This window comes from Erythrolamprus reginae, chromosome 2, assembly GCF_031021105.1.
Source record: "Erythrolamprus reginae isolate rEryReg1 chromosome 2, rEryReg1.hap1, whole genome shotgun sequence".
Classification (NCBI taxonomy): domain Eukaryota; kingdom Metazoa; phylum Chordata; class Lepidosauria; order Squamata; family Dipsadidae; genus Erythrolamprus; species Erythrolamprus reginae.
In genome coordinates, this window is record NC_091951.1 from 92971227 (window position 1) to 92992231 (window position 21005).

A 21005-nucleotide genomic window follows, 5' to 3' on the forward strand; every position below is an offset into this window, starting at 1 on the left:
GGAAGCCCCCAAGCTCTTTCTGGAAGCCAGTAGGATCCAATAGTCTCCTAGGACAGATTGCTCTAAAAGAATCTGCTTCCCTGTTTGGGTATGTGCAAAAACAATCTGAAAGTAGCAAAAGGATTAATGCAGTATCCTCTACTACCAGATCACATTACAACCAACCCAGGATAAAAACACCATGTATGGTTATAAGGTTTGAATATAATACATATTTGTGTCTTAAATGTTGCATTCTGTTTTGAAATGTAGGCTTTAATTAAGCCAATTAGTTAATTTGCTAGTTAATTGTGCCTGATTATAACTGAAACCAATGCAAGAAGTTGTTTGTAAAAGATACAAATTCATGATGTCAGACTATTTTTCCTTTCCGTGAAAAAAGCCTTCAGGAGGGAAAATTCAAACTAATTCCAGACCAAAATTACCAAATTCTTCATAACATTTGAAGTTTATTTTTTAAAAAAGGAGAGACAGTTGATAGGCATTATACCAACTTACAATTTATTTTATTTTTTTAAAAAATGACATGAAACACAAGTAAAAATAAATACATCATATAAACAACAAAATTGTTCAATGTCTCTGTTCTGGGAGATTGGGTGAGCACATCCCATTGGACAGAGAGATGAGGGAAGCACATATCCCATGCGTGCAACCAGCCAACCAACTGACCCTGCTACAGAAATGTCTTTTTATTTCAACCACAAAGCACAGGCCACAAACTAAAGGCAGAACAAAAAACAAACCAAGAAACCCATTCGATTCATTTGGCTCCCCTGTACAAATAGATTTAATGGAGGGACAGAGAACATAAACAGGGAAACTAATAATATAGGACCCAAGAAGCAATGCAGCTGTGAGCAGCTGTTAGTGGTCTTGTTTCAATAAAGAGCGCGCGCACACTCGCACACACACAAACACACAAAATACTCCTCCTCCTTTGCCAGCTCTCAATTTTTATTTCTGTTGATCCTCCCTAAACTTGCAAAAATCTTCCCTATTGCTTTCCTGATTGAGTTACAAGAAGCAAGCATTCCCAAAAATGTCCTTATAAATCCCCAGACTTGATATAATATGGTTTTGGTATTAAATAAGACACGATTTTGCTATAATCTACTGGTGTATATTTCCCTTGGTTTAATGGAAATAAGATCAACCATTCTCCAGTTTAATAATTATATTTACAATGCCTAAATCAGGATTTCAGTGCAAATATATATGTAATTATAATAAATTTTCATTTGATTTGAGATCTTGCAAGAAATGTTTGCACTGTTGCCATCGGTTACATAATTCAGATAGATCAATCAATAGGATCATTATTTTAAGAGAGGAAGCTTGCATATTCCTGGGATTCTTTGACAGAGATTATAATCATATTTCTTTTCTCCTTAAACTATCCTCTATATGTCCATATAATTGTGTCCCACAGAATGCAAAACTGTAGGAGCTCTTTGATATCAAACTTGCCTTCTTCGGACAGCACTTCTCCTAATTTCCATATCTTGGTCATTAGGAGATAGAGAGCAGTAATTAACATGCAGACGTGTGGGCAATTCTTAACATGGTTGGGGAGAAGTCCTCCAGTGTTATTCTTACCAAAAAACAATTCATCATAGGAAACTTATATCTAAGCAAGATGATTTTTGTCAGTTTTAAATTGTATACCGCCACAACTGGAGTGAAACTGGGCAAGGTCTGTAAAATATCACAGTTTAAGGTCACCTCTTTACCCTAAGCATTTATTCAGGGGATCAAGTGTTGTTGTGTACCACACCAACCTGGTACAGTACGGTTGCTCTAAAGCGCAGAGAAATATTGCAATGTATGGTTTATCAAGGAAGATCCAAAGATTACACGCAGATCAAAAACAGCCGCAGAATGCAAGAACCTTCCTAAGTATCCCAAGACCTTAGCCAAGCATATCTAACGGTATCTCGGCTCCACCTGTAAATTCAGAATACGTGAATTCCTCCTCGTTTATTTTGTGGCCTGAACTTTAGCAATGCAAATAGCACAGACCCTGGAAATTAGATATAACAAAAAGCCAGCAAGTTGGGGGGGGGGGGGGGGAGTTACCTTTGAGATAAAAGGAATAGTTGAATTCAGAGATCTCACAACCCAAACACATATGCTGCTTCTGAGCAGCCACTACATTCTTGGAAATTACAGTGCATCAAAGAGGGGACCATTCCGACATTGTAACTACGTTAAGTCACTGTGCTGTTGTGACTCAGCTCCCAAGTCAAGCATTCTCTGTTCTTCACGAACAAGGCACAACAGCCACCCTTTGTTTCTAGAAGCCACCCCTTCCTAAGGATGTTGAATGCGTGGGAGAATTCGTGTGTGAGAAAGAGGGTGATTTTGATGCTCTCTAGAAGCAAGAAGGGTGCAAAGCAGAAGAATGCAGTCTTCATTGCCGGTGGCAACACTGTTCTCTCTAGGCAAGTGCTGGGAATGCATTTTAATCTCTAGGAGACCAATTACATTTAGAGCCCCTATTATTAGGAAGGAGACACAGGTCAGGCACTTGCTGAAGTAGAGGAATCTGCCCCAAATGTGTTTCTTTCCAAAGGTCACAGAAAGTGGCTGGTATAACTGAAGGTAGGGGTGTGTGCGTATGTGTGTGTGAGACAGAGAGAGACCCCAATGGACACTGCCAGTGGAAAAATTATGTTCAAGCAATCCACTAACATAAACATTTTAGGGGAAAGAGAAATGACAAGAAAGAAACAAAAAGAGAGGGAGGGAAGGAAGGGGAAAAAAGAAAGATGTGCACAGTTAGACTTACATTTTTATACTTTTCTCACCTAAGTACAAAAGCCAATCTTAAAAAATATTGTATTGTTAAAATCTAGTAATAATCCAAGTGATGCAACATTGCCATCCAGTGCTCAGACTAGTAAGTTACAGGTGTACACGGTTTCCTACAGCTAATACCTTATCTTCCATTCCTATTTAAAAGATGACTATAGAGCCTGGTCTACTTAATCACAGCTGCATCTATTCCCCTAATCAAACATCCCATATTTTACAGTAAGGATGTCCTCAAAGCCTGTCAAATCTTCTGTGCTCAGCTATGATGTTCAAACGAGACAAGAGAATCAAGAAACAGCGGTCTGAAGTTAATAGCATACAAAACGTATTAGCTTGTCTTGACTGCCCCATTGCTCCATGAAAGTGAAGGCAGGGGCTAGTAGGATTACTCGAGTTGTTATCAGCTCTGCTGCCCAAAACTCATTACTGAATATTAGGTCTGCCTAAAACCTGAAGGAGAAAAAAATAGAAAAACCCTTCACCAAAAATTGCTTAGCCCCCCCACTTGCCTAGATCCGGTTCCCGAGTCAACCTAGAGGTTTACAGTACAATCAGTGCCTTCATTATTTTGCATGAGGTGGACACATACAAATCACAAAAGGGCATGACTCACAGACGTACCAAGGCCAAGTCTTTGGAGAAACTCGAATGGACCCCATCAGTTAATTTGCTTTGTTATTTTTGTGGGGCGTTTTGTGTTTGGGTTTTTTTTTTTTTAATCCCATAGTGCATCCAAAGACAAGTTGTCCAGAAGTTTGCTCAGAACCCCTCGGTTTTCAACTCCTAGGATATGTTAAAGAAGAAAGCACTATTTTAATGTTTTTATTTTAAAATAATTAAAGTAATTTGCATAGCTAACTTTAAATCTAAGGCTTCTACAAATGGTGAAGTCAGGCCTGACAGACAGTGCCCAGTTAGCAGAGAAAGATAGTCAGAAAGCCCAACTTTACATGCTTTTTAATGGTACATAAAAAGTATACAACGTACACGCAGTCGTACTCACACAGCGCTTTCTCTCAGAATCATTTCTGATTCACAATCTGAAAAACAATTAGCCATGACCTCTTTAACTAAGGGGTCTGATAGGTCTTTTTAGAAGGCGAGCAAAGGCTCAATTCTCACATTACCTCCATTCAAATAATGTGGCGTTCAAACTTTTCATGGAGAGGTATGATGCACAAAAAGAAAGTTCATCATGATTTTTTTTGGGGGGGGGGGGCAAGGGGCAAAAGCCTGACAATTTTAGCCACCTCAGTGGATCCACTGTCTTCTTTGCAGCAACCACATAACAAAGATAAGGTGAGAACAAGATGTGAACCGCCACCCTGGGAAGGTTTTCTTAGCGATGCTCTCACTGACTCATTGTCATGGGGGTGCAAGTGCCTCTTCCCTTGTCTTTGGAATGACAATGTCTTATAAAACACCAATTTAGCGGGTGTAATCTTTTAAAGACAAACGGGACAGGGGGGGGAATCATTCCATCACCCCCCAAAGGTACCACCGTCTCCCTTTCCTGCACGATAGAGAGGAAGGCAAATTTTGATTTCTACGCCAAATCTCTGCAACTTCCTTCTATTGTTAAGCTTCTACGAAAATAAATGGCTTCTCCTTCCACACTTCTGTGGCGACGTATTATAAAAACTTGGGCCAGATACTAGCAACAATATAGAGGGGACTTTCCTCTGCAAAGCTTTAGCTTTTTTTTTTTTAAACTATTAAACCACTGGAATGGCAGGAACCTAGTTTTAAAAAATCCATGTCTCCAACTGATGAGAGCGCCACTTCAAACACCAACCTCCCTGTTGCCCACTATAAGGGAAAAAGCTAGAGAATAAACAAAGCTCTAGCCAGATAATGCCCCTGGCCCGCAGTCTCCCCAATGAATCACAAGGGTGGGGGTAATTCTGCCTTGGCCCTTCCCAAACACCCCTGCATTTGTCAAGGAATCTATGTATCGCTTTATTCCTTTCTCAAACAGGCCAGACTATAAACAACCTAACTGCTTTTAGTAAGGAAGATGTGGGAAAGAGTTCCCCAATAAATACTTCACTTTCAATGAAATAAATTAAAAACAATGGTTCTATGGAGGAGGGAGATCATTCAGTCAGTGTCAATAAGGACTCTGGCAGCAGGTACAAGGAGCTCGAGCGAAGCCCTTTAGCAGGAGGGCCACTTCATTCTGGTCAACAGAAATCTGACAGCTGGTTTCTTTTGCCAGACCTGCAGGCTCATCATCGCTTCAAAGGGGGAGGAGGAGCAGCAGCAGGAGAGTAATCACTAAAAAAAAAGCTAGGTGGGGAACTGGGAAAAGCCTTAAAATGTCTCCATCAAGCACTACCTCACTAAACGATTGACACAAGTCCTAACCCAATGGTGCTGAACAAACCAGAAGAAACTGACCCACCAACGGCCCTCCCAGTCTTCAAATGCAACTCTTAGAGAAGGTGGTAGGGCAGTCCATACCTGCAGCCCATCTCTGCAGCTCCTGCCACCATTCCACGAGGGCCTGGATGAAGGGCGCTGGGCTAATTTGCCTTGAACGTTCAGAAAGATGAAAAATTCATTGCCACCCAGACCCTGCCCACCCCTTCCTTCCTTCCCTCCCTCCCTCCCTCCCAGATAGGATATGTTGCCTGCTCCTTCCTTCTCCCACCTCCTCCCTCCATTAAGAATGGAATTCATTCTCGGGTTTCTTAGGGCACAAAAATCTCCTGCTTTCGATCATGGGACAATGAACTTTCTCAGATAAGGCCGTTTGTGTATGAGTGTTATTCCATAGACACACACAAAAATAAAAATTAAAAAAAATATCAGCCCGATGTCTCCAGTCTAACAAAGGGCACTGAAATATTAATGGCAAGTCTTCCTTTTGGACAACACAGACAGCACGGGAGGGAAAAAGTCAAGGAGGCACTCCTGTGGTTTGCAGTGATACTTCCCTTGCCCAACTCTTGCTTCTCCCCACTCCTGGGCGAGGGGTGTCCATTCAATCCAGTTCCCATACAAAGCAGATCTTTGACAACTAAATGCCATTTCCTTTCCATCCTCCTCCTGCACTTCTCCTGTGTTCTAGATATAAAATCCTGACCGCCCCCCCAGGAAGGTCCAGCAAGGAATTTTTTTGCCTCCTGACCAAAGATGCCATCTATAAGAAGTGAGTAGGCCCATTACTTCCCTGTGATTTCTATTACATCGTCATCTTTGTCCTCATCCTCGTTGGAGCTGCAGCCCACCTCCGAGACCTCGCGGGTGTCAAACGGGGGCACCTGAGACCGAAGGAGGCCCCCCGCCGGATATGCCGTGTGAGGTGACATGAAGCCAGGGTAGGCAGACGCCATGCTCCTGGGAAGGCTGCTGGGTAAGACCGGGGTTGGAAAAGGAGCAAACATCCTGGGCTCAGAGAGGAGTGACTGTGAGAAGGGCAGCGAATAGTTGGAGAGCACCCCCGTCATGGAGGGGTTTAACATGAAAGAGGGGACACTGGCGGTGGCTGAGGTAGCAGCAGAGGAACTAGCAGTGCCCGCTGTCAGCAGAGGGTCAGTAGTCACAGGGAACATCAGATGAGGATCCGATAGCAAGCTAGGCAGCTGGTAATAGGAGGAACCTGTGCCCATGTACAATGAGTTGCCTGCTTGGGGAGCAAATGGGTGGGTTAAGTTGTGGTTTAAAGGGACAGAGGGCATGGTGAACCCGCCAGAGACAGGGTACCCACTTTCATACGGTTGACCTGTTGTTGCCAGTGAGCGTTTCTTCTGCTGGCGATGGGCTTGCTCATCTGGACCAGATGGTGAACTTGACTTACGCTTGTTCCCTCGTAAGTCCAGCACTGAGTTGCTGTCAACGTGTTGACTAGTGGCTGGCAAGGCTGAGGAAGAAGCCAAGCCCTGGGTCCCTACTCGCTGCTCAGTTCCACGAGCTGTTGTGTGGGCTGCATTGTCTTTCCGAGTGGGGTATCCAGGTGTCGTGTTGGTGGTGGGAGAGTTGTGTTTGGACTCACGGGCAGCTGCAGCCTCTGCGTATTGCTGCAGTTCGCTGATGATTTCAGGACTGTCTGGCGAAATAGGCCGAGTGAGCTCCTCTGGGTTGGGAAGTTTGGGTGATGAGGCATTGTGTCTGCCATTGCTTGTGGATTCAACAGATGGACCCTGGGACCCTACGTAAAGCAGAGTACAACAACATGTAAGACAAAGAAAGTAACCAGGAAAGGCTCTAAAGTAGCAGAGGAGATCGCAGGAAAAAACCAGCCTGATTAACGAGGTTGTAAGCTAATTTTATTTTTCAGTGGCTTATTTCAGTAGCAGTACCTAAGCTATCGTAGGCAGAAAGGTTTAAGAAACGTTTATAGCACACTGAAAGTGATAGTCCTCCAGACATCTCTGATGGGATTTTTTCCCCATCCATCTTTCAGTAACTATGTATTACAATATCCTTCTGAGCTGCATCACATGGAAGTTTTTCTCTATTGATACTGAAACTAAAAGCTTACAGGCAGAGATTCCAGAACATAGCTCTTGATAAACCGGTTTCATTACAAGAACCAGGAAAGCCTTTAAAGAAGAAACCCAGCAAGTTCCAAGAAAAGGAAGGGAGAAAAGAAGAATTCACAATTCAGTTTTAAATCTTCTTCTCTCCTCACAACTTAATAGGCTGAAAATTTGCATTATTTCTTGATAGTTAGAACAATTAATCAGTGGAACAACTTGCCTCTAGAAGCTGTGAATGTGCCAACAGTTTTAAAGATGTTGGATAAACATTTGTCTGAATCGGTGTGGGGCTTCCTGTCTGGGCAGGGGGTTGGACTAGAAGACCTTACAACTTTGTTAAATTAATAATTATTACTATATCAATTCTCTAACTGAATGCATTCTATTCTTTTAATACCCACTCTTCTAATAGCCACTCTTCTAATAGCTATATTTTATTACTGTTGTTAGAAAAATAAATTTTGAATATCTATAATTTTGAAAGCTTTCAAAATAAAATAATAGAAGAGACACTGAGAAATGGGGCTCACCTGAAGCAACCATGCGATGATCTTCACTGCCCTTTGGCTTGCCAGTAGTTCGGATAGCAAAGATCCGCCCATCACTGGTCCGGATGTATGTTCCTGGGGGGAGATGGATCATAATAGTTAATTGGGGAGGGGGGTCAGTAGAGCATTTTACAGGTATAATAAGATAGCTTCTATAGTTCACAACAACAGACTTCTAGGGATTCTTTGTAACAATTTTCTTGATATTGGTCTGTCTACTGCAGAGATCCACAAACTTGGCAACATTAAGGCTTGTGGATTTTAACTCCCAGAATTCTGGGAGTTGAAGTCCACAAGTCTTAAAGTTGCCAAGTTTGAAGACCTCTGGTCTACTGGCTAGATGGACATGCCTCCGGCCATATGTTATTTTCTAGGAATGTCTCTGGAGTCTATAAGGAGTCTAGGGACATTATTGGAAGTATTAATTATGGTTGTGACTTGTGCTCTACATGGTAACATGCTAGTTCCCTATTACATTTTCTTATTCAAAGAATATGTAAGAAGAATTTTATTAATTGGGGTGCAGAATCTCACAGCAACCAAGAAAGGCTATATCAATATAGGGACCTAAAAGCAAATGGCATTAATTCCAAACTCATGGTGTTTGACTATGTTCCACAGTTCAACATGGGCTATTTTCAAGCTAGATAGATCTCTGAATATTTCCCTGAATCTTTTCAAGTGAAGGCAGCACATTAGAAGGGCATGCTATTGTTGAAGACATAAAGAAATTTGGTAAGGAAATATCTCTGAAATGATCATCCAACTGGTGAAGGGTTGTCTAATGCCTCCTAATGAGGTTATTGGTTTTTCAACTCCATCTTGTATGGAGTTACAAAATACAATCCAAATTCATTCACTAATACCTGTTGTGTGTTGTACAAAATATAGGTAGGCCTCACTTAACAAATATCCTGTTGTGATGGTGTGGAGAAAAATAACTTTACAAGTAGGCCATGCATTTATGATGATCGCAGCATGTGTCTGCCGTTTGCACATTTCGCCACCAGTTTCCAATAAACAGAGTTAATGGAGAACCTGGCAGTAAAATCATAAGCCATGGTCATGTGATGTCTAACTTAAACTGTGATAACTTGGTTAACAACTGAGTAAAAAGTGACATAAGTCTGTTGTGGTCATGTGATATTTCACTTAACAACTACATCACTTAGTGACAGAGTGACAGGCGGTTGTGGTCGTTAAGTGAGGATTGCCTGTAAAAGGTGAAAGAAAGGTTTTTTATAGAAGCAAAATAACTAGCCTTATGAACAATTTGCAATCAACTCTCCTTCTGCCTCTTATAAGTGATTATTTTTTCAAATTCTATATTTTTGAAAGGCCAATGATATTTAAACAAAAGGGGATTCTAAAAAGCAGTTTTCACAATAAACAGTATACAATATTTGGCTAAGATAATACTGAGAAGATGAAAACAGACTGGTAAAATAAAGATTTCTGCCAAACAATGAAATGTAATCTGTTAATTGCAGATCACACAACAACAATGTACAGAAATCCTAACTTGGAAAGGACAAAATTTCTTCAACCATCCTGATAAACTTAATTCTATCTTCAAAATATCTTTATAAAAGTATGAGGTGGATAATTACATTACAATCTCTACTGTAATCTCAAATTATCACAATGTCTATATTAAAACAGGTCAGTAATGAACAAATGCATGATCAGAAACTAATAATGAACGTTGTCCATCTGAACTAAGGAAATAAATCAATCGAAATATGTTAATTTGTGTTAGAAAACCACATGGAAATCGTTTATTGTATGGATATTTTCCCCAATGGCATTTTACTTTCTGAACAAGAGATGATAGAGAGAAGAAATATAGAAGAAAAAGAAAAAAAATAAGTCCACCCTCACCCCATTTTACAAGCTAAAATATTTAATGGAAAACTATCTCAATTACCTTTAGTCCCACGGATAATATGTATGCTTTCACCAGCACTGATTCTTGCCTGCACATCTGTGGAAGTGTTCGTACCTGGAATCACTATATCTAAAATGGATAAAATATTAGGTATATCAATTACTGCCTGAGACTTCAAAGTGGATTAAATTAAAAACATTAAATAAAATAACATCTTCCAAGTATTTAGTTACTTTCAGCTGGGTATTATATAAAACACAAAACCACTATGTACAGTATTTATATGTTTTCAAAATATAGTAGGAGAGGGGGGAAAATCAGTAAAAAATTATACTAATGGATAATGCTCTTACATTTAACTGTTAGTTCAAGAAAATAATGACTTAACAAAGGAAGCTGCTGCAGTAACATTTCAACTACTCTCCTTCGTCTTTTCAAGTACTTTGTGTTTTTGTAAAATGAAAAGAGAAATTCATGTGCAAAAATGACTAAGCTTCCAACATATTTGATAACTGGGTAGAATGCAGAATTTTCATTAGGCACATTATGTCTGTATGACCAAATAATTTTGCCAATGTTTTCTCTTTCATAATGGAAGAATATTCTTTATTTCCCCTAGAGCAAATATAAGGAAGATAAACATGAAAAATGAATTAAAGTAATGCAATTAAATCTGTTAAGACTGGATCCTGAGCCCTAGAAATGTGTGGCTGCTCTGTTTAAAATATAACAATGGTCAACATGTTATCAGAGAATTATCCTCAATGTGTTCTTGGAATTTTTTTTTCTCTATACCTTTTTGGTGCAATCTCATTTCCTAAGAAAGGTAGACTACAGTGTAATTGCCAAAGCAACTGACCTGTTGTGGTGACAATCTTCTGCACGAGAACACCAGCTCGTTGCAGGTAATTGATCGGGAAGTTAATAGCAGGATTGGAAACCGAAGCTGCTCCCATACTGCCTAAGGGGACATGACGAGGCATCATCGGAATAGGGGTGGACTGAACAGGACGCACGCTTGCCACTGGCCGGTCCTCACCTTTTAGGCTTGGCCGCCTACAAAGCAAGAAATAAGTCAACATGATTACAGTATTTGAAATAATCCAACAACCTCTTTTCACAACAGGACCTTTCACTGTTTCTGCTTAAATAACTCTTTCTGGATTTTCCATAATAAGGGAATAAGTACACTACAACGGGATGCTTATGAGCAGCCAATCGCATATAAATTCATCTATATGCAATCACCTAAGGAAGATCTTTCATAAGTTGTATACTAAACAAAAATACTTTCATTTTCTCCCACACTGCGTCAAGAAATCTTTTGTATTGAATTTTTTAAAAAGTATCTTATATCCTAGGTGGGAAGTGTATACTGCTAAACCTGTGTGCTACTGTCTGTATGTGCTATTGCTACTTCCAAGATTGATTTCCCCATTGCAGTAAGATTCTGTTCAATGCACTCTACGTATTGACTCATTTTCTATATCAGCTTCGACTATTCACAGCTACCAAGACAACACCCTCCTTTGTTTTACCTATACTGCCAAGGGGGGAGAAGTAGGAGATACGTTTTGCTAGTCCTGTTTTTGCTTCAGGTTACCCACCAGTTCCTTTGATTGAAGGCGGGCATATTCGTCAGATTCTGATCAGTGGCTGGGTAATACTGAGCATAGGAAGGACGGGTGTAAGGTACAGATGCACGCTTTTCTTCCTCATAGCTCTTTTTTGCAGCTTTTTTCTCTGCCTTGGTGAGCTTGTGCTCTTTACGATCGATAAGCAGGGACTCGTGCTGGAAAGGCTCCTGTGGTGATTAAAGCATATAAGGAGGTTGCATCTGAAGCACACTGATTTATTGAAAGTATCACAAAACGGCAAGAAGGCAAACAAGCCCCCTCCCTCTCCCAAACAATTGAAATAATCCTTGAACTGTTTCTAATGAAACCATTAGGGCCATTTTGATAATATTTTATAAGCATCTAATCCCCCTTGATAATATCAGGATATTAGGTTGCTCTATCTTAAAAGTATGCCACAATGTTTAATCTAATGTAGGAATGGGAAGGAACCTTCTTCTGCATCAGTGTATTTTTTTTATTTATTAAACATACCTATAGTCCTTGATTTATGTTAGCAAATGGGATAGAAGTTTCTACTACTAAGTAATGCAATTATTAAGGCACATCTGCATTGCTCAGTGATAGCAATCCCTCTAGTTCAAACTGCAGATGTTAACCAAATCCCACGCTTGTTAGGAGCTTCGTGCTGCTGACTTCCCACAACCAATATCAATGGAGAAGCCAGCAGGAAGTTGACAAGTCCCAGCCTGCAAGGACGTCCACAAATGCCAGAAAGTTTCAGATAAGAAAATAATTTAATAAATATTATTTTAACTAATAGTCCTATACAAAAACAACAGGAATGGATTGTCCCATTGACCTTTGGTGGTCAATACTGATCATTTAGAGGAAACCTGACCTACACCCACTTGCCATCTTTATTATCCAGACAGAGAATCACCGTAAGATTGCACAAATGTAGAGGTCAGTCCTTATGGTAGACTTATTAAAGAAGTAGATTCTATGTAAAAATACTTTGTATCTCCCCAAACACCCTCAATCAACATCTCCATGCACTTCAGATCTGATCTGGAGACTCCTCCAACTCTTTGGAACATATGTGGTAGTATAATACAGAATTTGTTGCAGAGGGGAAATGGTATTTAATGAAGTAACACTGCTGAATCCCACCTATGATGAAATATATAAGCAATATATTAACCCTGGGCTTTCCTTGACATAAACAAGCACTTTGTTATATCCTGTTCCTTAAATACATGGCATCTGACAATCAGAAGCACTTTATAATAAAACAATGGGACATAGGTAATTTGAGGTGGCCAATGTTCTTGAATTTAATTTCTTGCAGGCACTATACATTCTTAATATACTTTATTAGATGCAATTTTTACAACCAATTTATTAAAATAGCATGGATATGGGGATTTTACTCTCTTTCCTAACCTTGGTGATGAGGTGAGGGTACTGGAGACAGGCCAGCTCTAAAACAGATTCCTTGATCTTACTGGAGTTAATTGAAAGCTGGGGAGGCTCAGATTCCTCTTCCACAAAGTGCAGCAAGTTTTCCACCTCCCTCCTGGTAAAGTTCAACACTGGATTCAAATCGTCTACAACACGATCTAAAGAAAATATACATTAGTCACCAAAGAGGAAGCCCATCTGTATCTCCAATAACATTCCTTTAATCTGTAATATTAGCAAATTATTGCACTTTTAAAAGGGGTGGGTGGGGTGAAGATGAGGAGAACTGGAAATCTTATGCCAAACCTAAAAACAAAGAAAGCCAAATTCAGAGACCATAAGAAATATGCCTACTGCATGGCAAGATCTGCCTAGGGCAAGGCATGATCTACCTGACATCCCTTGCTTGGAGATCTGACGATCATAAATTTTCTTTTCCAAAGTGTAATCAGAAACTAGCCGGTAGATGTGGCAGGGCTTCTTCTGTCCATAGCGATATACCCGACATACTGCCTGTGCATCGTGGCATGGATTCCAAGAAGCATCAAATACTATCACTCTGTTTGCACCAATAAGGTTCACACCTAAACACCCAGCTCTGGAGGGGGGAAAATAAATAGTTATTTGCTTGGGAGTGAAAAGTTGCCTGGCATACTGAAAATCAAATATTAACTGGGATATACTGCTTTTGTTCAAAGCTCTATATAAATTAATATGATGTTATGATTTGAAGATAACAGGTATGGGGGGAAAAACCAACTAAATCCATATGAAATTCTAAATGCTCCTTAAATGAAGTAGATTCCACCCTTTTTCAGGAGGAACACTATCCACTATTCTTCATAGTCACTCATATGTCTCTATCCTTAGTATTTGAATGTACCTTGTTGAAAGAAGGAAGAGACAAACAGAAATGTTGCTAGGATCATTGAACTGGTTAATCAATCGTTCTCTCTCTGAGGCAGAGGTACTTCCATCCAGTCCTGTGTGAGAAGAATTAGATTATTACAAACATTTCTGCATAACTTCTATCAAAATAAAACTTTGTAGAGTACAAAAAGTGATTGTTTGAGAGAACTGATGTGATACAACAAATAGGGAAAAATCCATTTAAAGCTACTTCTTACCAAAACATTATTGAAAAATCTTGCAACCAAGACAATGCTTCTATCATGAAAAAATGCAAGAAAAGTAATATTTTTCAACACTGGAGGAGAGTTAATGTATGGTAGCAAATTATTTCACAAAAGCTTATGCTTTTTCATTAAATGTGTTAGTTTGGAAAAGTGCTACCAAATGTTTTGGTATGTTTTCAAGATCTACTCAGCACCAAAATCTCTAGATACTAGGAATATGCTGTACTTACTATAATAATTTACATTTCGGATCCAGTTATGGATTCCTTGTGCATCCAAACCTGGGAGAGAAGGCACTGGCCTTTTTGCCAAGAAATCTTCAATGACAGACAATGTGGAAAGGCTTTGGCTATAAAAAGATGAGTTTATTTCAGATTGACAAAAAACACAAACATAATGCTTGACTTTACAGCTTAAGTAGTAAAGTCTAGACTGTTAGGTTTATGTCCCAATTTATTATTAGAGCCATGTTGGTACATCTGGGTGAAACCAGAATCTGAAATCCTCCGGGTTTCACTACCCAGCTGAAAGTTCAATTCTTTGCCTCCACACCCACAAGTCCATCACATTGTCCAATCTTCACATGCCATGTTGGCAGGATCTACCCATCTCCTTCTGTGCAGGTGCAGAGACAAAGGATGACCTTGGCTTTCTAGAAAGAATTTGTTATGGCTACATACCAACAACTCATACAACCCTCCCTCCCATTTTCCCACAGTAGAAAATGCATAGTAGAATAGTATAAAGTGTAGCAGGCCAAAGATCCCAAATAAAATGGCTTCGGCCTGACATAGACTCTGTCTACACTATTAGCCAATTTTACACATAATGATTCTATGTAAGTTAACCCATCCTCACCATCATATGCATGGCCCAACAGAGGAATAGGAATAGGGCAACTATTTCAAACTGAAAGAAGAAGTTCATTGTTAATGTATATGTAAAAATAATGATGGCAGGTAGAAGTTTCCATATTATCAATTGAAGAAACCCAACAACGGAGCTATTCTGAGAGATGTAAAACTCTGCCAGATTTTTTTCCATACTTTTCTAGTTCTTTTTCTAAACTGTTATAGTTCTACATTTCTCCCACGAAAAATAGGCTCAGGTTGTCAAATTTTTGCTTGTGTCATAAAAAGTAGAATGCAATAAAATCAATAGTATGCTAGCCAACAGAAACATAAAACGTATATTTAATCCCAAATTCTAGTTGACTGGCTTTGCTACTTTTCATAATATCATCATTTACACAAAAAGGGGAATAAGAGTTCAAGCATCCTTTACTGAGTGGTCAATGTTCTACAGTCAAAACCAATTGTATCTCAGATGTCAAGAAACTTGTAAGATCATGGAAACATATGGGTTGCATCCAAATCTTTACAACTTGGAAAACCATGTTGAAAAATGCCTCAAAATCAAATGCAACGGCAATTTTTTTAATAGGTAATGATAATAATATAGTGTTCTTTGCTAAGTGTTCTCCAGTTAGGCTGAACCTACTGTCATTTTAAAGCATTTTTTAAGGATAATCTTAAAAATGTAGAAAATCAACAAGGGTTTATTATTAGTTAATCAGCAGAAATATAATGGAAATGCTATTTCTATAAGGTAATGTTTTAATGAATAATTCTGTTGAAATTAATAGCATTTATTTATTCAGACTGCTTTACAATTTATTTTAAATGTTTTCCCATAGCCTTTTTACCTGAACACCAGTAGTTTATCTCCAAGTTTCACACTTTCTTCTACTAGATGAAACAATAGCACCATCTTAGGTGAATTTTGTAAGACTCCCGTCTCATAATCACAAAGGATATCTTTAGCCTGCAGGTAAAACAGAATATCTCTCAGTGACACTTGCTACATCACAATTCAATTTATAACTCAGGATTATGGATTTCCATAATATCTGTGTCCTTACAAACATAATCAAAAACAAATCCATTCATAAGCAATCCAAAAAAAATAGCAAAAATCTATTTCTCATAAAACCGGTCCCTTGACAATTTCTTTATCATCCATCTAAATATCATAATTACTCTAGGATTTGATATTTAAATTCCTAAACCTTCTCATATACTGATGGAAACTAATCAAAGAAAGAACCAACTTAGAAATAGGAAGAAATTTCCTGACAGTTAGAACAATGAAACAGTGGAATGGCTTGCCTTCAGAAGTTGTGGGTGTTCCATCGCTGGAGGTTTTTAAGAAGAGACTAGACAACCAAATGATACATAGAGTCTCCTGCTTGAGCAGGGGATTGGAGTAGAAGACCCTGACGGTCCCTTCCTACTCTGTTATTCTGTTATACTGCTTTTAAACTACAGTGATACTTAAAGGTTTGTGAATCTTTTTTGATTTTTTAGTATTTCTGCGTAAGTACAGAAGTACTTTTGGACTTGAATAAAAAGCATTAACATTAGGCAAATGCAAGGACTTGCATTGCAGCATAGGAAAGTTATTCTTTAAACAAGCATAATGGTTTGACTCCATTATTTAATTGAGTTATCTTTATCCAGTTTTAGGACTTGTGGGGAGAACAGATCACCTTTTAGGTCATACTGTATGTATGCAAAAGTATTGACAACGCAAAAGGGTTTGTAACGTTTTCAACATCATAGAACCCAAATGTTCTTAAACTCTGAGATATAGGCCATATTCTCATTCTAATTAGATAATTTTACAAGCAAATCAATTATCAGCTACATTCTTAAAAAATCACAGATAAAAAAGATCCTCAGATAATAAAAGAATGATCAGAGAATTGCTATAGAATAATAATAGCAGTAAATGGTATGATCCCATTTGAAGCTGCAACGAGTAAGATACTCATTGCACAAGATACAAGATTTTCCATAAAAATGAAAAGTGGAGCCAAAGGTAAGAAAAATACTCCACAGAACTATTTCATACATAAAATGACCTTTAAAATATTATCTATGGAAAATGAGTCCATACATAGCATGAATATATATTTGTGCACAGGTAGATAGATATAAGATATTGCTTCAAACATCCACCATGTTCAAGAAAAAAGGTAGAAGTTAAAAAAAAAAATGAAAGACTTTTGATTTTGGTACTCACCCATTCATACGTTACAACCTGATTGGCTCTTTCCTGAAATGGGCTGAAGCCAATGCCCTGCATATACTTGCTATTGGTAGCCTCCCCAATTGTAGATGGCAAAGCATTGCTCTCTGTTTTCACTTTAATGCCCTGTGACTGGCAGCGTGAATTGTTACCAGCTGTGCCAAGGTCATCTACATCCAGATCTTGCTCATTTGCCAAATTTTCTTTTTGCAATGCTTCGTATAGCACATCAGGGTGATTCCATATCTGAGAGAGGATGGCAAATTACTTGGCAATTATTATGAAATACTTAAAGATTATGTTTTATTATTAATCCTAGATGTTTTCCAGTCATGAGACTGGTGACTATTTTCTTTACCTACAGTTATTGTTGCCTCACTGAAGGGGTGAGTGTGAGCAGCAGTGATTTTACCAAATTCCAGAGGAATAGCCAAATTAGTCTCTTGCAGCAAAAGCAACAAAGAGGTTTCTGGCCAATCTTTTAAAGTGGGAAAAGTTTATTTTGCAAAATCAGTATGATTAAAAACACAGATACTGTATTTTTCATGTCATTAATATTGCTGTCAGAGCACTCTAATCAAAACACCCCAAGCCACATTGCAATCTAAAGCTGTGTGGTAACCATTATTCAGGGAATATTTAGGGAGTCTTAGAAGATAGTTGTGTTCTGTATTATCATCATATTGTTAGGAAAAAAAATATACACAACATTCAAGATGTAGAATAAAAAGAAAGTGACCTCTAAATAATACCAATATCATCCTAACAGTTAATATTTTCATGAAACCCTATACAAAACACTGCTCCCTTTTTTATTAAAAACACACCTTACAGCAAACACAGAAAGCTTTAAGTGGGTTCAGTCCCAGCCAGCCGCTGTTGCCTGCATCACGAAACCTATTCATGAACTCAGTATAAAGAGCCCGCTGGATTTTTGACAAACGCACAAATATGACATGTTCTTCCTTAGAGGGAAGCTGAACTTTCAGCACATTGTGCCCTCGCCTACAGAAACAAAGAGAGAAGAGAACATTAGCAAAGAAATTCTATTAGGAATGGAAAGGAGGAAATACCAGACACCTCAATTTAGGTAGGATTATTAGCAAGTATAAAATAACAAGTGTGATCCAGTACTTTGTATGTGGAGATTAATTTTCCGTAGCAAATTATTGCAAAATCTTAGTGTTTAGTCTATAATCAAGTATAATCTAACAACTGTATATTTTCTTCAACATATTATATATTCTGTGATGAAATTTAATTACATACTTCAAGCACATTAAGTCCTCATAAGTTATTTTCATATTTCCAAATGAATAATTCTACCAAAGCAGTCTCTTATTATGAAACTAGATTTAATGACACATATACCAAAACGGTCCTGCTAATGATGGTCTCCTCGCGGACTCAGGGCGGCTTACAAGGTAAAAATAAATACAATTAAAACATTCGGAAATAAATAAAACCTACTATAAAAAATAATCACTCATCCCTCTTTCAAACTAATGGCTGGAACTGTCGCTCTCGGTGCTCAGGCTTGACGGCACAGATGTGGCTTTAACGCCTTTCGAAAGGCAAGGAGAGAGGGGGTGTTGTAGATCTCCAGGGAGAGTTGGTTCCAGAGGACTGAGGCCGCAACAGAGAAGGCTCTCCCCCATGGACCCACCAGGCGGCACTGTTTGGCCAACGGAGCCCAGACAAGGCCAATTCTGTGTGACCTAATTGGTCGCTGGGACATGTGGGGCAGAAGATGCTCCCGCAAATAATCTGGGCCCACCCTCTCATTATTTAAATATTTCTTTCAAAGACTGAAGGACTGACAATGTGGCGAATGGCCTCACCTTTGTACAAAGCCTTCCAACAGGCTGTGCAGGACATGACTGCGATACCTCATTAGACGAACATCTTGGGGGGTGCTGTCAATACACTGTCCATTCAGGATGGGGCGCTCAAACATATTACTGAATTCCTGCCGGGTACCAAGAAAGTCGGGGCGAACAAAGTCTACCATACACCAATATTCAATTAAATTGTTCTGCAGAGGATAGCCTGTCAAAACCACTCTTCGCCGAGATCTGATGTTTTTCAAAGCCTGAGAGGTGCTGGCATGACAATTCTTTATCCGGTGTCCTTCATCACAAATGACCACATCCGGTCCAGGCCGGGATAAAGCTTTCTCAATTCCTGAAAGGAAAAGGAAATGTCTCCAAAGGAATCTGTTCTGCTCTAGCCTTAATTAAAGTGGCATAATTATTAAGAGTTATGCTAAATCCAGTAAGAAGTTTGGAGAAAGGAAAATGTGCTGCTCAGAAATGATTACTGGATATCAGAAATCTCTGCTTCAGTTTTCAAGACAACACTGATAAGAGATAGACACTTCCCTGTCTTAGGCTAGGGAAGTATCATTTACAATTCTCAACAACATTCTTCACTGAACGCAATGGCAATTGAAATTAAATACGTGTTCGTAATGGAAGTTTTTTTTAAAAAAGCAGCAAACCAGTGAAAAACAGTGAGAACTGGGACAATGTTAAAACAAAATCTTTTCACAAAACATTGCATTACAGTAATGAAACAGGCAGCAAAACAATTATATACATATAAGAGAAACTCTGCTTTCATACATATTATGTTAATAAAGGAATGATAAATTATTTATTTACTTATTTATTTATTTATTTATTTATTTATTTATTGGATTTGTATGCTGCCCCTCTCCGTAGACTCGGGGCGGCTAACAACAATAATAAAAAACAGCATGTAAATCCAATACTAAAACAACTAAAAACCCCTTATTGTAAAATTAATCATACATACAAACAAACAAACATACCATGCATAGATTGTAAAGGCCTAGGGGGAAAGAATATCTCAGTTCCCCCATGCCTGACGGCAGAGGTGGGTTTTAAGGAGCTTACGAAAGGCAAGGAGGGTGGGGGCAATTCTAATCTCCGGGGGAAGTTGGTTCCAGAGGGCCGGGGCTGCCACAGAGAAGGCTCTTCCCCTGGGCCCTGCCAAATGACATTGTTTAGTTGACGGGACCCGGAGAAGGCCCATTCTGTGGGACCTAACTGGTCGCTGGGATTAAATAATTCATACAAACTAGAAAATCATTTTTCTGATGAAGCTGGAAATATATTCCTTAGTGCACGGGTTTCCAAACTTGGCAACTTTAAGATTTGTGGATTTCATCTCTCAGAATTTCCTAGTCAGCCAGGCAGGTGGAGAAATTCTGGAATTGAAATCCATGAGTCTAAAAGTTGCTAAGTTTGGAGACCCCTGCCTTAGTGGATTTCTAATTCCAGAATATCTGCCTGTTCATGTGCAAATGCTAGTAAAAATAGTTGTCTAATGATTGTATCATTTAAATGGAAATGAAAGATATACGTAAAACGAGATTTGTGGGTTCTCACCTTTCAAGAGTTCCTGCTGACGATCTTCTTCATCCACATCAATAATGACAGGGCCAGTTTGCTTTTTGCTTTTCTTCTTTCTGCCCGTAGCAAAGGATTTCTTCAGTGAAAGCAAGCGGTACATCTCATAGCCCATCAACAATACACCACCATCTGTCACCCACTCAGTTACCACTTTGGCACGGGCTGCAGTGGTCCTGGAAAACACAACAACAAAATATAAATGAGACAGTCTTTGTGAAAAAGGAGATTTTAACTCTACAGTGATCCCTCTATTATCGCGAGGGTTCCGTTCCAAGACCCCTCGTGATAATCGATTTTTCGCGATGTAGGGTTGCGGAAGTAAAAACACCATCTGCGCATGCGCGCCCTTTTTTCTATGGCCGCGCATGCGTAGATGGTGGACTTTGCGTTCCCCGCCGCCCACGCAAAGGGGAAACCCCGATTCGGCTCGTCGCTGCTGCTGCGCTACCGAGCAGATCAGCTGCTGGGTGGCCGAAGGAACCTTCCCTGGGTCTTCCCCCTCTTGCTGGCGGGCGGGCGAGTGGCGGGCATCAGCGAGGAGCCGGGGTTTCCCCTTTGCGTGGG

At 39.3% G+C, this 21005-nt stretch overlaps 1 protein-coding gene across 3 annotated transcripts in view; it reads right to left on the bottom strand.

The window, feature by feature from the left end:
• Positions 1-4514: 4514 nt before the first annotated feature.
• Positions 4515-21005, bottom strand: part of RAD54L2 (RAD54 like 2) — an 86787-nt gene continuing 70296 nt past the window's right edge. For all 3 annotated transcript variants that reach the window (XM_070738714.1, XM_070738712.1, XM_070738713.1), the window contains exons 9-22: positions 20418-20614; positions 18846-19188; positions 17832-18009; positions 16999-17250; positions 15620-15738; positions 14145-14263; positions 13662-13761; positions 13171-13376; positions 12761-12936; positions 11345-11541; positions 10597-10793; positions 9777-9866; positions 7832-7924; positions 4515-6970 (exon numbers count right to left, since the gene is read on the bottom strand). In XM_070738714.1, coding sequence (XP_070594815.1) covers positions 5985-6970; positions 7832-7924; positions 9777-9866; positions 10597-10793; positions 11345-11541; positions 12761-12936; positions 13171-13376; positions 13662-13761; positions 14145-14263; positions 15620-15738; positions 16999-17250; positions 17832-18009; positions 18846-19188; positions 20418-20614 — 3253 coding nt within the window. In that variant the 3' untranslated portion in view covers positions 4515-5984. The remainder of the gene's footprint in view (positions 6971-7831; positions 7925-9776; positions 9867-10596; positions 10794-11344; positions 11542-12760; positions 12937-13170; positions 13377-13661; positions 13762-14144; positions 14264-15619; positions 15739-16998; positions 17251-17831; positions 18010-18845; positions 19189-20417; positions 20615-21005) is intronic.